Source organism: Penicillium coprophilum (genome assembly GCF_028826855.1).
Source record: "Penicillium coprophilum strain IBT 35676 chromosome Unknown utg000004l_segment0_segment0, whole genome shotgun sequence".
Classification (NCBI taxonomy): domain Eukaryota; kingdom Fungi; phylum Ascomycota; class Eurotiomycetes; order Eurotiales; family Aspergillaceae; genus Penicillium; species Penicillium coprophilum.
Genome location: NW_026622723.1, coordinates 1,591,847 through 1,608,717, shown reverse-complemented (window position 1 = coordinate 1,608,717; position 16,871 = coordinate 1,591,847). Strand labels below are relative to the sequence as shown.

The 16,871-nt window shown below is 48.5% G+C and overlaps 8 protein-coding genes across 8 annotated transcripts; 2 read left to right on the top strand and 6 right to left on the bottom strand.

The window, feature by feature from the left end:
- Positions 1-1,359: 1,359 nt before the first annotated feature.
- Positions 1,360-1,980, bottom strand: N7500_005032 (nuclear transport factor 2 family protein; the record flags this gene model as incomplete). The annotated part of the gene is made up of 2 exons (XM_056676177.1): positions 1,360-1,398; positions 1,459-1,980. The coding sequence occupies 2 exons, from the start codon at positions 1,978-1,980 to the stop codon at positions 1,360-1,362; spliced, it is 561 nt and encodes a 186-aa protein (XP_056531177.1).
- A 1,731-nt stretch (positions 1,981-3,711) lies between these two features.
- Positions 3,712-4,665, bottom strand: N7500_005031 (acetamidase/formamidase family protein; the record flags this gene model as incomplete). Its single annotated transcript, XM_056676176.1, has 1 exon — positions 3,712-4,665. One exon carries the CDS (start codon positions 4,663-4,665, stop codon positions 3,712-3,714), a length of 954 nt encoding a protein of 317 aa, XP_056531176.1.
- A 912-nt stretch (positions 4,666-5,577) lies between these two features.
- Positions 5,578-6,790, bottom strand: N7500_005030 (PP2C family serine/threonine-protein phosphatase; the record flags this gene model as incomplete). Its single annotated transcript, XM_056676175.1, has 5 exons — positions 5,578-5,954; positions 6,008-6,110; positions 6,170-6,464; positions 6,524-6,633; positions 6,695-6,790. 5 exons carry the CDS (start codon positions 6,788-6,790, stop codon positions 5,578-5,580), a joined length of 981 nt encoding a protein of 326 aa, XP_056531175.1.
- Positions 6,791-7,314: 524 nt separating this feature from the next.
- N7500_005029 (cytochrome b5-like heme/steroid binding domain-containing protein) lies at positions 7,315-8,409 on the top strand (the record flags this gene model as incomplete). Its single annotated transcript, XM_056676174.1, has 1 exon — positions 7,315-8,409. The coding sequence occupies one exon, from the start codon at positions 7,315-7,317 to the stop codon at positions 8,407-8,409; it is 1,095 nt and encodes a 364-aa protein (XP_056531174.1).
- Positions 8,410-8,629: 220 nt separating this feature from the next.
- fkbp3 (peptidylprolyl isomerase family protein FPR2) lies at positions 8,630-9,130 on the bottom strand (the record flags this gene model as incomplete). The annotated part of the gene is made up of 2 exons (XM_056676173.1): positions 8,630-8,795; positions 8,901-9,130. The coding sequence occupies 2 exons, from the start codon at positions 9,128-9,130 to the stop codon at positions 8,630-8,632; spliced, it is 396 nt and encodes a 131-aa protein (XP_056531173.1).
- A 489-nt stretch (positions 9,131-9,619) lies between these two features.
- N7500_005027 (uncharacterized protein) lies at positions 9,620-11,514 on the bottom strand (the record flags this gene model as incomplete). The annotated part of the gene is made up of 6 exons (XM_056676172.1): positions 9,620-10,311; positions 10,365-10,733; positions 10,818-10,969; positions 11,038-11,154; positions 11,212-11,261; positions 11,371-11,514. The coding sequence occupies 6 exons, from the start codon at positions 11,512-11,514 to the stop codon at positions 9,620-9,622; spliced, it is 1,524 nt and encodes a 507-aa protein (XP_056531172.1).
- Positions 11,515-12,092: 578 nt separating this feature from the next.
- On the bottom strand, positions 12,093-13,148 carry zrfB (low-affinity Zn(2+) transporter ZRT2; the record flags this gene model as incomplete). Its single annotated transcript, XM_056676171.1, has 1 exon — positions 12,093-13,148. One exon carries the CDS (start codon positions 13,146-13,148, stop codon positions 12,093-12,095), a length of 1,056 nt encoding a protein of 351 aa, XP_056531171.1.
- Positions 13,149-14,187: 1,039 nt separating this feature from the next.
- Positions 14,188-14,983, top strand: N7500_005025 (uncharacterized protein; the record flags this gene model as incomplete). The annotated part of the gene is made up of 2 exons (XM_056676170.1): positions 14,188-14,416; positions 14,469-14,983. The coding sequence occupies 2 exons, from the start codon at positions 14,188-14,190 to the stop codon at positions 14,981-14,983; spliced, it is 744 nt and encodes a 247-aa protein (XP_056531170.1).
- Between the last annotated feature and the right edge of the window lie 1,888 nt (positions 14,984-16,871).

The window sequence follows — 16,871 nt, the reverse complement described above, 5'->3', positions numbered from 1 at the left end:
CAAAAAAAAACGCAATTCATCTCATGCCAATAATCAAATCTCTTGGCACACAAATCTGTCCATGTGCTACCAAGAACGGCACGGGATATAAAATTCATGAAAATGATTCATACGCCGGATGCTAGGCAGAGTTTTCCATGCCATAGCCTCGCTTATAGAATCTCACCCCGGAATTTGCCTCTCGGTCAAATTACAAACCGACTTAAGATGATGGGTGGTCATTGGATCTAGATTGACGAAGTACTCGGAGTCCGGAGTCGGAATTTGGGGACTTTTGTACCCTAGCCAACAAAATGGAAACCCGGACCTGAAAAGAATTCCCCGTCGGAGGTATCATCGCATGACTCGCTTACAAGGTCCCCGAGCTCATCTGTTGACGTGATGTTTCTCTTTCAATCTTCACCGGCAGTGGGCCCGATGTCTCCCGTTGTGCCGGATTCCGACCTGCCTATCTGATACAAGCGCTCAAGCAAAGCGGGACAGGCCCCATGAGAAGAGAATCTGGGAATGAATGTTAATCCTTCCTTCCGTTGACCCAGAGGAATTAGCCATTAGACCACAAAAGGCAGGTCCGGTAAAGAGTTAGGATGAACCTCGCTTGCATTTTCCTTTTAGGGCTCACTTCTCGCCACTGTGTTATCACTTGAGCATAATTTAATTCCGATTATATACATACTAGGCTGCACAAGGTCTGGGCCCAGGGTCTATCTATCTTATGCATGACATAACATCCTAGCTGTATACATATGTATTTATCAAGTCTACGGTAAGACGGGTATAGCAGAACCTGATCCAATCAGTCAAAGTCCGATATGTCTTGAGATGACTCGAGGCAGGGGTAAATCTAAGCAATGCTAACGTTGCTACCTCTCATACCGATTAAATTTTTTAAATATACCGGAATCTACGGTGGGACGAACTTGACATGTGAAGGTGGAGTTAACAGGTATCAATTAGAATCTATAAAGCAGCCTTCTAGTCACAAATTCAATCAAATAGATGTACATACTATGATGATGCCACTAGTCAAGAGAAATGTTGTGAAGGTCACTGGGTATAGTACGGTGCATGTGAGTTAGTGTTAGAGTAGCTGAAATTCTAAGGGCATCTAACCCACCTAAGAGAACAAGGCTAATTTCAATGACCTGTTGTCTTGGTCGATAGAACATTTCCACACGTAGAATGATTAAAATAGAGAATACAGGCAATGTCTGTCGACTAGGTAAGAGAGAGCCAACAAGTTACACAAGATACCCGGCACGTCCACAGGATTTTAAGCAGCTAGTAACTCTTGACTCTCATGGCGTCACTTGTGAGGCTATAAACATACATATTGGCTTTTTTTTGGAGGAAAAAAAACTAGCATACGAAAACAGACAAGTCGCCAATGTTGGGACCCTAGGTAGATATTGAGTTAGTATATTTTGCTGTGGTCAGCTCAGAGGGTAGTGCACTTACCATATAAACAAGATTGCGATGAACGATACGCCAATTACCAGTAGACTGACGTTGCCAGTTATCCTGATATTGGCCATAAGCATAGGCTACCTCACTCGCCTTGTCTCCTTTCCCGAAGTGAGCCGCACGGTAGTATGTCACCGATTTGGCCGTGCTGGGTGACAGTACATCGATTCTTTGGGTACCAAACATATGCTGCGTGGTTACACATGCCAAGCTTGTGTCCAGCACAGATTGAATGTTTTTCAGTGGGGTCAATACGTTGAGGGGGGCCGAGTAGTTGGCTACCGCATCAGTGGTAAAGACCTTGCTGAGGGCGTCGAAGTCTTTGCCATCAATAGCAAAAGCATAGAGGGCTAGGGTATTTCGGATTGCCTCAACAGTGCCAGCATCGGTATAGGGCTTGGAGGTGTAGCTACTGGCAAGGGACGAAATCTCGATAGGGGCGACACCACTAGTCGTGGATGCCACGGCCGAGCTAGCCACGCCGAGAGAAAGTGTGCATAAAGAGAGGAATCTCATTTTGTCACCAGAGAAACCAAGCGGACAAAGGCAGGGATGGAGCAAGGATGTTGCTCTTTGTCATAGGAGACTTTGTACTCCGTACTTCATAATTTCAATCTCGGTTGTGCTTCCCCCCTGAGATTCGAGATGAAACGAACCGACTATTTTCGCTTATGCGGAGTAATTGCTACTAATGAGTTAGTGCCGCCCGAGAAATTGGACTAATTATAAAGCTTAGCGTCCCAGATTGTCTAACAGCGGGACGATATAAATCGAGTCCATTATGGAGAATGCTTTGACAGGACGAAAGGAAGCCTTTCGTCCATTAGACCTCCATATGGGGACAGTAAGGTATCGGCGCAACGCGACCTCCAAATTGACAAATGGTGCTTCCAAGTTCATCGGCAGTTAGCTGTGGCTGCATCAGTGATATTAAACGGGATAAAAGCGCAATTCAAAGTCTCTAGGCGTGCACTAGTCATAAAATGTTCTTAAACTACCTCAACTGTGCTCCATGCTCCGTGCCTCTCAGTTCATGACAATAATGAATCATGTGAGATGTTAATCCAGACTACGGAGTAACCATTCCCCATCATAAGCCCTTCAGCGGGTAAATGCATCGTATCCGGGCCGAAGCGAAGAATGTCCCCCAGGATGGATCTGGCCCCCACATATCTGGCCCCCAAAATGGCTTCGCTTTGGAGGCCCCAGAATGAGCCCTAATGTGAGTTCAAACCCATACCCCAGATATTTTGATTTGAATTGTTACCACCATGGGTTTACGGCATACCCCGTATATTGTCTCATGATACACATAGAGTTCATGATAATGCTTTAGCCGGGAAAGCATCGCTAAACAATAGCGATAACGAGTCTCGTAGTCCTCGAAATCCCACACGATGCTCTTGCTCTTACCGCGCATAGATGTGGTGTCGCCTGATTCGAAATAGGAATGGATTTCTCGCACTATACACCATGATAGCTCTTTCTGGTGCTGCCGTCGTGAATACAACATGTGGATGTGATGATTCATTTACCCCAAACTATCCCTAAGTTATCCGCAGACGACAGCTACAGAACTAAGAATCGATAATACACTACCTGTGATCTACACAGCACGCAATATGGGCTCTTTGCCCAATATAACTATGCACGGGCCATTCTTGGTTACCCACATATGTATGCCAAGGCCGCCGATTTGATACATATCCGACCATCACTGTTTGTGGGATGCCTAAGAAACCCCCAAATCTCGCATCAAGCTCTTTGAGAAGAGATCAGCCATATATATGCCAAGGGATCAGATTGGAGTCCCTGAGATACACCAACAAGATCGTATTTGGATCAGCAACGAACACAAAGTCGGTAGACAGTAATTCAATGCTAACCAGCAATTACTATCTGTAAACCCCAACACGGGGATGAGTCAGTCTCAGTTTGTCCTGGGATTGAATCATATCGGTGGCAGCTAAGATGGGCCAGGTATAGATGAAAGTCACTGTACAGATGAATGGTACGTACAATCTAAGTAGCCATATATTTCTTGGTCAAAGGGAAGACTCCGTGTTAAGAATATAATGCTCGCCTGAGTAACTCTTGTCCTAAATGCAAATACATCATTCCAGCCACTCCAGTATATGTTTAATCGAAAATCACAACACCAATCAATATTCGCAGGAGGGTATCACGCCAGCATATGTCCTCTTGAAATCAATTAAGGACACCCAGAAAGAAAAGAAAGAAAATATATCAAGAAAAGATGCCCAGGGGCAATGTCATGGCCACTTCATAGTTGGGCACGTTGACCACTTCAGCGATATGCAAGTCACCAGCAACGCTAGCCAGGATGTATGCCTCACTGCGGTTGAGACCCTTGGTCTGCACCAACCACTGTATAAGATTCCGAGTAGCGCTTCTGGTAGCCTCGTATAGATCAGGAGCAACACCGAGAGCACCGTATGTTCCAAGGTCGGGAAGGGGGTTTGGTATTTGAGCGCGGGGAGGAGTCTGGAATTGGGGAGCGGTCATCCAGGGTTGGTTCTTGAGGAGCTCGAAGCGGAGGGTAGCGCGAATGGGGGTTTCGATGGCGGTGCCGCAGACCTCGCCGTGACCCTGAGCAGCGTGACCGTCACCGCAGCTGAATAGGGCGCCAGCAGTCTGGACGGGAAGGAAGACAGTGGAGCCGACGCTGAGTTCTCGGCAGTCCATGTTTCCGCCGGCGTTTGTGGGCGGTACGGTGGAGAGTTCTTCGTCGGTGGCTGGGGCGAGACCCATGCATCCGAGGAAGGGACGCAAGGGGATGCGCATGTCTTTAAATTGGGCGAAGCCTGCTTCACGGTTCAGCTCCCAGATCTTGATCTCTGGCTCTGGGAATTCGTCTTCAAGAAGACCGAAGCCTGGGATGATGGCGGACCACCCCCAGTCAGCGACCTCGAGGTCTAGTACTTCCACCTTTAGGACATCACCGGGTTGAGCGTCGTTCATATAGATTGGGCCGAACACGGGATTGGCTAGTCCAAGATCTAACGTCTTGATGGCCGAGGCCTTGGATGACGTGTTGAGTTGACCATTGCTACTGTCGATAGCATCGAAAGAGACAGTCTCGCCGGAGGAGATGGTGAACTTGGGGGTGTTTCGTCGAGACCACTTTTGGTGGCTACAGTCTCTTCCCACATGAAAGTTGCTCCATTCCTTTGGTGCCATGCTGGATGCTTCAAGTCGGATGTCTCGGGGTTTCTGTCAGGGTCGTTGAAAAGACACGATAGATGAAAAGACAGATCTAATTAATAACGGAAATGAGAAAAAATCAGATCAGGGGAAGAGAAAAAAAACCCCCCTCGTGGAATAGATGGATAATTTTGTATCTAACGAGCCCGGGAGATCCTCTTGAATATTGACCGTTCTGGAAGGTGGCTACAACCGGATCTTATGCTTCTTTTTACCAGCTCCACCCCGAGACTGAGTCGCCTGCCTAAAGTAGTTTGATAGGTTTCTAACAGATTGGTTCCCCCTCCCCCCTTGTCGGAGCCTCTGGATTTTCAACAGTAGCTCCATTGGAGTATGAAGATTCGCGATGTCTGGTTGGATAGAACAGGTAAGCGACAGTCCCATAGGGGGGAAGGTTACGGAGAAGCCGATAGCATTTTATACTGTTAAAGTTTCAACTGTATGTATAAAATTCAAATTGTATCATTTAACAGAAAACGGACCTTGGAAAAGCCGAGCACCTAAGTTTCCTTGAACCTTGGAAATGTCTAGATTTCCCTGGATTTCTCCGTATAAAAACGCCACAGCTGAATTGATTGGTAAAGGGTTTCTTCTTTTTTTCCTTTTCCACTTAGGCTCGGACCAAGAAATGAAAAGAGAAATAGTTAAATTCATTTATGAAATATTTATAATCAGAAAATGGAATTAAATATTCGATGAAAATCCAGAAAATCCAGATCAGTCCAACACCACCTTCTTCATTGGGTAAAGAGCGAACCATTGGTGGACTATGAGTGGCACAGCTGCATAACATGTTCTCCAAGTGGAACTTTTGTTTTACTTCGGTACTATAGGACTATGCGTTCGGACCACCTATCTGGATATGTAGCATTGACTATAATCTATATTTCACGATCCCTGTCCGTCCAACATCGCTACAATGCACGTTGCATTGTCACTACGCGGTTTGTTAGCACTGTTGGTGGCGATTTCTTGTGCAATTTCACTCGCTCGTTTCCCCCGCATCGATAATTTCATTACGTGCTGAACCAGGTTCTTGTCGTCCACTCGATCGGTAACCCCGTCGGACACCACCAGTAGCAGGTAACGTCGGTCGGTGTTCAATGTCCGCCGCGAGGTATATGGATCATTGGATAGGAAGTTGCCCCGAGACTCCGATCGGCTGGTAGCCGATGAGGCGGGGTCCAGTATAGCGGTGTCCGTGAAAGTATTCACTGGATTTTTGTACTGCAGGTCGCCTAGTGCTCGAGACATGTTTAAGGAGCCTGTCCAGCGGAGTCAGTTGTGGTTTTGAGGGCCGATCTCCTCTTTAACCCACCAAGTCGCTGCGTGCCGCTGCGGTTAACAACTTCACCGCCTGCCTGCTCGATTCGGGTCTTTTCACTGGGAGTATCGGGCTTGTGTGCCTCTGTGAGACGTCGCTAGCGTGCGGCTGTTAGCATCCATGCTCAATTCAACTCAATCCAATCACAGTGCATACAATGTGATACGGGTGCTCTGTTTTCCGGTCCCGCTCGGCCAGGATAACATGCGTGTCGCCTAGGTTGGAGACTACCAGCTCACCTTTGGTGAGGTTAATGCAGCATATTGCCACTGTCGACCCTGAAATGGCAGGCTCGGCAGATTCATGCGTGAACCTATTCAACAGAAGGCTGTCTTCCTCCGCCAGTGCCGCCTTGATAGCCCCAGGCCAATCGCCTTGTTCGAACTCCGGACGCCGTCCAAGCAGATGGTGCAGACTGTTATTAACATGTTCTGAAACCAATCCAGAACCACTGGGGGTATTAATTAGTTTAACACTGGTATAAAGGGTACATTTCGAGGCTATCCTTACTGCCCATCATAGATTGCGAAGAATGCAACTTTATCCTTTATGTTCGAAGGAAACTGATCCGGGAAAACAACTGCGCACCGATCCTCTTGATACTTCCTACCACCCTGGGACTGCCATTTGATTAATGGTAAGCATGGTTGTTGTGCGATGGCCTTGCGCTTTGACACTCACTTGACCAGCCCCAGCATCAAACAGCGTGATTGCGTCCGAGGTAGACATTGTTTTACGGAACATCTGGTCCCTCATAGCTCTGTGGGCCACAACCATCCTTGGGCAGTTGATGTGCAGAATCATGCCCTCGTATCACTAATGAAGGGTGTGGGCAACTATAGATGATGATCCCCTGACATCATGAACGCCTTCTATTTTTGACTGCTGCTTGATTAACCACCTTTGTCCAATTGGTGGCTTTCAATGACCTTCCCGGAGTCTATTCCACTCCTTTCCCAAACATATTCGCGAACGATATCTGGTATTTGACTACCGGCAATGTATACTTCTTCATCGATTACCTGAGCAGATGGCGTATTAATTTCTCTTTTTTTAGAAATCTCCATGTTATGAGTCTAAATAATTCCCCTGACTAGTTAGATATCGAATATCACTTTGTCCAATAGTACACATTTAAGAGCTTGTACTGAACAGACTCCCGAGGTCTGAATGCCGCATAGATCTTATTGATCGCGCACGGGCCAGTTTTCTCGGCGAATCTGCAAGATCATAATTCTAATCAGGAACAACCCTCTGGACTCATCCTCCTCACTTTCAGTACATTTCTAATCTAGGTCGGCATGGGCTGGGTAGGTGTGGGCGTGCTTATCGCAACAACAGGCTACTTTCTCTACCGCTACCCTCCTCACCGCTGGGCCGAGCCTCGTTCTTTTGCCCCTCCGGAACCAACCCCCGACGCGCCAATTGCCGCTACCACCGCAGACGAGCCTGTGCAGCGGAAGCATGGCTTAGAGGCCTCAACACCGCCAATAGAGATAGAGGAGGAGGAGGATTCCCAAAGCACACCCAAGGCTGCGGCTTCCAGCGCACCACCCTCGGTCCTTACGGTCCCAACATTCAGCCTAGACAGTGGCGAGCGCGAGACATCGCAACCCGCCACGATGCCGTCCATTTCACAACCTATGAATGGAGCCGCGAAGCAAACATCTTCGACAACCCGTGAACAGATACCAAAGTTCCAACCGCCACTGCAACCATCCCTCGCGCCTCCCCCAAAACCACAACCATCATCTACACCTCCGAAGGCAACAACAACCGGCGCTACTTCCCTAATGCCTCCACCCCCAGTACCAAGGTCCCGGCCAGGAACTCAAACAAACCGCCTCGCCCCCACAAGCACACTTCAACCACCACGGCTTAGTGGAAGCTCCCTTGGCCCTCCACCATCAGCCGCCGCCGCTCAGCGTGGCCTGGGCGCACCGAGTAGCGGCAGCCGTCTTAGCAACATCACTCTCGCCCCGACACAAGTATCTCTGAAGAAATCTTCATCGCGTCAAGTAGTTCTTGAGCCGGGATTCTCGCCTCTTGACTGGGCAGCGCTAGCAGCGAACCCGAAGAACAAGCTCCGCGGCGAAGGCCTTCCCCCAGGCCTGTTGAGGGTCACGCCGTCAATGCTAAAGGAGCAGCACGGGCGTAAGGGCCGGGATGCCTGGACTTCATATCATGGAAAGGTATACAATATCTCGCCCTACGCCCCTTACCACCCAGGTGGGAAGGGTGAGCTCTTCCGCGGCGCGGGAAAGGACTCTGCACAGCTGTTTCAAGAGATTCACCCGTGGGTAAACTGGGAGGGAATCCTTGGCGAGTGTCTTGTCGGAATTCTGGTTTCGGAGCATGATGTCCAAACTGAGAATGCTTTGGATGCGATGGATTGATACTCGATCCACTGTTTAATTGCTGTTTAACTTTGCTGTAATTGTTCAGCCGGTTTTGATACCGTGTACATCTTACCATATATAGATGAGATACCCAGCTGCTATATGATATACCTTGCATGCGAAAAGGTGTATATTTGTTCGCGGCCAAAAATAATGGCCTGGTCATCGGAATCCCTCCCAGAGAAAAACATAAAGGTAGATATCAAGCACCGCTCATTCAAAGCTCGTCCTTCACACCATCAATACCGACCAACTCAGTCTCAAACACCAATGTCGCACCACCGGGAATAGGGCCAACACCGCGGTCGCCGTAGCCAAACTCAGGTGGAATAGTCAGCGTGCGCTTCTCGCCAATGCACATGTCCAGCAAGCCCTGGTCCCATCTGCCAACGAACACATGAATTAGCTTCCTTAACCAAGACAATGAGGAGGTTTGTAGACAATCGCGTGATGACATCCACAATCAGCCCCAAATAGATTCAACTCACCCCTTGATGACACGACCGGTGCCCAGCTTGAAGGTCAAAGGCGCTTTGCGCTTGTAGCTGGAATCGAATTCGGACCCATCGGACTGCAAAGTGCCACGGTAGTGCATGGCGACTCCATCGCCGTTGGTTGTCTTGCGGGTGCACTCAACAGCGTGGGTAACTTCGATACCAAGCTCGGCGGCAGCCGCGAGGGAGCCAAGGGCTGCGACAAGAATGGAGGTGAGACGCATTGTTTGTTTATGGGGTCGGGAGGGGAAAGAGATGAGTTTGGGGATGTGGACAGATAAGGCGGAGATTAGACCGAGGTTTAGCGTTGGTCTGTGCTTTAAGCTCATGGTTTCAAGGTTCATGTTGTACCTCGGTCGTTGTCGAGGATCTCTTGTAAGTTAGTTATTGCTTGTTACATATCTTTGAATCAATGTTTTGAGGCCAGAAGAGAGAGGGGTCTCGCAATACAGTGACTGGTGTGCTAAATTTACCAAACGAGGCACGAGTTGGATATATATATGTAGCTAGTTGTAACAATATAGTAGTTATATAGTTCGGGTTTTCTGAATATTGTGTTTCACTATTAAGTACGACTATGCGGACGTCATACTGTGATCCTACCTAACCAACTGGGATCTGAGAAATTGCTAGTCAAGATAATCTGGGAATATATTGACATCCTCCTTTCCGAGCTTCGGCCATCCGCCGATTCTTGTGCACCGAAAGCCAATTTAAGCCTTGACCGTCTGGTCCACGAACTTAGTATCATCATTAGGAAGACCCGGGGCCATGACCTGATCAGCAGCCGCTTGCAGATCGTCCTCGCCCATATCACCATCCCAGCCGTTAGAAACAAGATAAGCACGGAATTTCTCATCGCGCACTCTCAAATCCTCGCCCGTCAAATCAGGGACAAAGAAGAAAGTAACCAAAATCCCAACAACACCGCAAATAGCAGCAACAATAAAGGTCCACTTGTTCCCTAGATGATTCTTGATAGGCTGAAATGCCTGCGTACCGACAGCAGCACCCGCCTTCCCGATAGCCGCAGAGAGTCCGTAGCAAGTTCCTCGCACACCGGTAGCATACGACTCAGACGAAATCAGACCTAGCATATTGCCCGGGCCGAAATTGCCGGAGCTCTGCATTAGTCCGTAGAAGACGACAAAGAGAGGTACGATCTTAGTAACGCGGTCGTAGGCGCAACCGATAATTAGGCCAAAGATTAGATATCCGCTGAAGCCAATCATCATGATGGGCTTGCGGCCGAGCCGGTCGCAGAGAATCGCCCCGAGGAAGACACCTGGCAGCGCGATTGCGCCAAGGAGGAGCTGCCATTCGCCTGTTTTCAGGATTGTGCCGTCGTGCACGACTGAGGAGATAATTGTGGCGGAGAAGACACCGTTGGGGAAAGTGACAAAGTCTATACATGTTAGTTTCCACATACACTCGATAAATACTGGAGAGCTCTCTTACCATAGAGGAACCAAGCGCCGCAAGTCCCAATCAGCGATCTCCAGTAGTACCGCAACACGAGCATGTAGGGTACGTGCTTCTTGATCGCTCCGCGTCGATACAGAACCGAGTTAAGCGTTCGGATTCGGAAGTAGAACACTGACAGCGGCCAGATGCATCCTATGCCAAAGCACACCCGCCATACAGTGCTGTAGTGAGATTGTTGGCAGGCGAGGAGTACAATCAAGAATATTGAGACCGCGAATGGGCCCCCAAATGACAGGGGGAAGTTGGTTACCATGATGAATGCCGGGCCACGGTGCTTCGGGGTCAGATCGTTTGCTGCTTCCGAGGCGGAGGTTGAAGAGGCCGGATACTCGCCGCCGGCGCCTGGAGATGGTTAGTAGAGTAAACATATTGGAATGATGTTTTTGGGACACGCAAGTCATGCAAGTATATTGAGGTCTTCCTTACCAAATCCGACAACGCCACGGGCAATCGTCATCATCCAAAACATGCCGTCGATAGTAACACCATGCGAGGCTGTGGCGAGGATACCTCCCACGACAATCATAAGTGTTGTGAAGACGATAGCCGTCTTGCGACCAAGATAGTCGCAAGTCAATCTGGTATAGTATCGTCAGTCATCAAAACTCTTGCATAGCCCTAATCTTTAGTCGTGTCTTGTTCGTACCCAATGACAACCTGCCCAATAACTTCGCCAACAAGTAGAGCGTTCGAAACGCGTGTGCTGACGGTGGTAGTATATTCCTTGGGATATTCCTTTTTGAGAAGGACATTGGTCATAGTCCTTTGGGATAATCTGTGGTTAGACACAGTCGTGCATGGGGGCAATCCTTCGACCTACATCAGATTGTTTTGGTATCCATCGCTGATCAGAGCGAAGCCACTTGCAAACTGTTGAGCACCACCCGATTGGTCAGTCTACCACTTGCCAACTTGAACCACGAGTGCAGGGAACACTGAAAAATATTCTGGTATGGATATGCTGGTATGATGGACTCACAATAGTGAAGAGATCCGACAGACTCTGTTGCCTCAACGGTGTACCCGATGAATGAGTAGGGTTATCTTGGTCGATAGTGTCTTGAGCCGCAGTCTTGGATTCATTGGACCCAGGGAGCGCGGTTAAACTGCGCGCTGAAGCCATTTTGACTTGAGAGTTGGGTTGGGAAAATTCTTGGACTGTGACCCTTTCAGGTAGGACCGGGGGGAGGTACCAATATCCCTGGGAATCCCGTACTATTTATTTCATTTTCGACCTGTTCTACAGTGCGGGGAACCCCGGCCAGGAATTTAGCCCTATAGAGGAAAAAGGATAAGCGTGAACTAACAAGTAAGCTAATGGCTTATCTACGGTTAGCTTCAGGGTTGGCTTGTATACCTCGGGATGCCAAGGACGTATAGAAGACCCGTATGCCTCAGTTGCAAAGGACATATAAAACACCGATAATGCCAAACCTAAATCTGCTACCGGTTATGTTATCTACTGCTACTGACTGTCCGTTGAATAGTTCTGATAATTTTGTTCATTTCAAGTAGATACATTCGCTAAACGCCGTAGATGGGTATGGCTAAAACTGGCCCGAGTCCCGGGGGTATCACAGATGCAGAAACAATATGTGACCATAAGATAAAAAAAACTTGACAAAGAAAAGCAAAGACATGACGCATTATTGGGAAATGATGTTCCCATTTTTTCTACCATCACTCAAGCAGCAGATACCTCTATGCCCATTTGCCGAGCAACGCCATGAGCGCAGCTCCGGCACAAAGAAGGAAGAAGGCAATCAGCACATCACGAATGGGAGCCTTGCGCATAGAGTGGCTGAACATGAACTCATGCGCCATCAGCTCAACGAGGGCAGTATAAATGAGAATACCAGCAGAGATAGAGTCAAAGACACCGTTGACAATGAGGGTGGTGCGCCCGGTGGGTGGGTAGCTGTTTCGAACACCCAGGCCAATAGCAATGGCAATCGGAGTCGAGATTCCAAAGCCGAAACCCAGGTAGTAAGGTGTGTTGCGTTTTGATTTGGGCCAAGGGATTGTAGCTAGACGAGAACCAAGACCAAGTCCTTCAAAGGTTTGGTGGAAGGCGAGCACAATGTAAAGGGTAGTGAACTCGGGGCCTGATACTGCGAGAGTAAGACCAATGAAAACAGAGTGAAAGATGATACCGAACTCCAGAATGAAGATGGAAGTGAGTTGGGCGGCATAGTCCTCAGTCGCTTGGATGTCATTTTCGGAGTCGCTGTTATTATCGTGATGCTCACGGGAATGACCGAGGTGATCCTCCCCTGGCATGATCTGCTTCTGCTCAGTGGCTTCGTTGACAATAGAGTTGTCATCAAGGTGGGTGTGGGTGTTGCCTTCCTCGTCGTGCACATGGCCTTGACCAAAGTGCGAGAAACGCATTACCATAAGCTCCACAAAGAACAGAACAACAATGGTCATGAGGATGATGCCCTCAACCCAGCTGTATTCAGTAATTGGGCCGGTCAAGCACTCATTCTTCAGTGCCTCCTCCGCCGGAGCCAATAAGTGAATGAAAGCAGTGGCAATGATCACACCGGATCCGAAGTATTTGGCAACGAAGAATGCCCATTTGGGAAACCCGCCTTTCCTGCTAAAGCGACGGGCGAAGACCGGGAATAGAGCACCGAACATGGAGCCAGCCATGATCACAAAGATGGAGGAGATCCGCAGGCCCATCCGGCCGTCGAACTCATTCCCGGACTCACAAGCATCCTCACGCTTGAGGATAGTAGAGTAAGATTCCATTGGGGTCAATTGATGGTGACGCAAGAAGTATGAAAGAAGTGCAGAGGTTGGACAAAAAGAACCTCTGCGGGAACGAATAAAGTGCACAGAATATGAGAAAGGTAGATACTGATGCAAGTATCCCAGTTGACAGAAGATTTATGGTCTAGATGAGATGAGAAGGATGGGTTTGATGACCGCAAACTTGTGGCGGGGGTGTGTGTGGGAAGCTAGTTGACCGCAATCCCCAAGGTCCTCGATGGTAGGCGAGATTCGTCCCTTAGTCCACTATCCACGCATGAGATCACCAAGATATTCTGACAATGCCAAACTTTGTGAATGCCGATTCAACAGAAGGTAGTGCGTAGGAAATGAAGGCTTCCTATCCTGATCGCCCGTGTATATTACTCGTACGGTGAGTAGCACGTTGAGTCGCACTGCAATCTTTCGATGGGTTTTCTCGAAAGAGTACCCTGTGGACAAGATCGGAAAATTCAGCCGATGTATAGATATGAATCAATGACTTGCTTCAAGTAAGGGGCATAATCAGAATGGCATCAAAATCTGCGGGAGCTTTTGCTTATATCACATCAATCACTGGTGGCGGATGGATCCATGAGGACCTTGGGAGCGCGAAGACGTCAAGGACGGAGTTTTACACTCTATCGCACGAGTACCGGGTACCTCTGTACCAATACAATTGTGGGTGTATCCGAAAGTACCCGGTACCTAAGACTAGCGCGTTGAGGACCTTGGGAGTCAGTTTCCAGGGTTCCGATTGCGGTGATTGGGTCACGTGTACTCCGTACAGGCGATAAGGTCCTCACTATGTCCTGATGTTTGTTCCATCTTTTTGTCTTTGATATAACAGGTCTAGGAATATTGGACGATTGGAAGGGGGTGGAAGAAACCGTGGTTGATGGCCCCCTTGAGTTGAAAAGTTTCCTGCCAGCCCTTTCAGGCGTCTCAATCGCCAATCAGAGGTTCGGCGGCAAATGCGCTTCGCATGACCTTGAGGTCATAGGCATTTTGACCACGCCCTTGCGCAGCTCATTCGAACATGGCTCCCATTCGACGATACCTCCGCATCAGCAAATACTCAGTATTGGAATGCCGCATCTATCTGGAATCGCCACCTGACTCACGATGGCTCCTGGACTCTCGCGATCCTGTCCTGCCCCGCGTCATCGCAGCCATTCGACCGTTGGTGCTTCCGAAGCTGCGTGAAGAGAATGAGCGGTTGTTCATGCGCAAGAAGGGCAAGCCGGTCAAAGACGTCATTGCAGAAGGTATAGATCACTTGATATTTTCTCAAGCCAACTATGTTAACAAATCACCTAGATGACTTCGAAGTGGCCATCTTCCTCCGCGAATCCCGCACCCGTCATTCACTCCTCACGCGTAGCAAGACATTCCAAGGAAAGGAAAATCAGAACCAAGAGTTGGATGTGGATTTGAAACCAGACCATGTATCTGGCGAGACGGCCGACAACCCGGTTAGCTCGGCAGATGGTGAAATTATGATCGAGAGTGACAGTGAGCCTGAGCTGGAATTGCACAATATCCCCGAATCTGTGGATGAAGCTGCGCTGGGAAATGAACGTCGGTCAAGTAAGAGAAGTCGGACAACCAGAGAGAACCAATTGCCCCTCGAAGACGCGATTGGCAGTGACGAAAAGAAGCTCCGTTTCAGCACCCATTATGAGAGCTTTAATATCTGTGGATGGGTGTTATGCCTGCTGATAACTCGCAAGGGCGACAAAACCAGGCAAAGTGCCGTCCTCTCTGATACAAATCGGCAGCCTTTGATGGAAGAATGGATTTCAACTCAGGCTCAGGCTTCTGTCGACGACTGATCAAAGCTAGGTCATCGGCGAGGGTGGGGCTGGCAATGCTTAATGTGGCCGCCAGGGATCTTGCTTACGGTTAAGCGGTTAAGCTTTCTCAACCTTGTACTGTGAGTAGCCGTGACGGGACGATTAGCCGCAAAGGGTCTCGTGACACTACCAGCCCGCAATGCTACCATAATTATTGGTGAGGTGTTTTGTTTCAATCTGCAAACGCTACAATATTGTGCTTCCATTTGCCCGCCTTGGAAACAATGTGCCAGAGACTTTGTCTCATCTTGTCGGATCATAGGCTCAGGGATGCACGTTGACTCCAGAGTCTACGAGGCTTGGTATCACCTAGGAGAGCACAAGGCCTTCACACTACCGGGCTGTGACGGGATTCGCACTAGCATTGTTGTGATCGGCAGGTGGGTGTCACCGAAGATCAAGCAGGTTACGCAAGTGGCGGGTTGTCATACTCCCTGGATGACTTTTTCAAACACGGTGCCAGGTAATTAGGGCCACTAAGACGAAAATGTTAGCCATGCACCGAAAGCATGCAAGCAGTGACGTCTTGATGATCTGCATGCTACAAGACATGGTCTGATGTTGGCTTTTCTACTCCGTACATGGCACTTGGTTTGCATGTTTCGGTCTGATTCATGACACTCTACGACAATACGGGCAAGGACATGAAACTAGTCTCGCTCGTGGATTCTCCATTCGGAGACATTTCGATTGCCAATCTCAAAATCTCCATGTGGTACGGGCTCTCCCAACCTCGGGCCGCAACTTCCAGAAGGCCAGCTAGAAGAATTTCAAGTGGAGCTCCACTTGAAACAGCCCGCCTCTCGTCCCGTGACCCCAACTCAATGGAGAAGTATTTTAGTCTCCGATGTGCTTTCGGACGCACTGTCCAGTACTCCGACAAGTACTCCGTACTAGAATTAACACAAATACTACGAGTGATTTTTTTTATATGCTCCATACTAGTTAGTATATTTGTCTCCCAAGCATCAGAACTAATATCTTGGCCTCCAAAGTAAGAGCCAATAAACAGGCAATATGAATATCTCAAACCGATCGTGCTACGATCAGGGGGAATTCCCGATCTGTTAAACAAGTCATAAATCTCCGACTCTCCACAGCTAATTTTTTTTTTTCCAACGGTGCGGAACGGCGTGCAATCTAAGTGGAGTTGACTTTGCCTAACTGGGCTTATTGAAGTTTGCGGTCTGCTAGTTCATAGAGTTTTTTCCCATGTGTTTTGCTTCCCACTTTCTTTTTTGCCACTCCCACTTTTTCTTTTCCCCTTTTCTTGGTTCCCCCGGCCTTAGTTCAGGTACACCCGTGTGGTCGCATATGTTTGCCACGAAACTCCACTTATATATATGCCTTGCCTTTTCCAACACGGTAAGCCGGGAAGTTAAATGATGTTTCTAATATAGGTTCCAATGATTATCTTAGTATTTAAAATCTTACCTGCCCCTTTGAACACATGCGGGGTCTCGTTTTACAAATCCCGAGTACCCGTTATCTTGTATAAGGTATTCCCGAAGGGCATAACGTTGGCACGGGATTACTACATAGGGCAGGGTGCATTGATGTGGAATCCAGGAATACGGTACCATGTCTACTGTGATAATCTATCTGCCTGGGTTTATATGCCGTGATTAAAAAAATCTTGAAAACAAGGAACACGGCGGATGTAACGGGAGAGCATTACATTTGTTTAGGCCCGGATAATCTCCGGGGAAGACTGTGAACATTCCGAAGCTAAAGAGTTTCTCAGTAGTACATAGTAGCAGTCTGTCCTCCGTATCTATATATTGGCACACCTGGTTCACGCAAGATGCTCACACTACACACACTCAACAGACGTAACCACTACCTATAATAAAGCACGCCATGAACG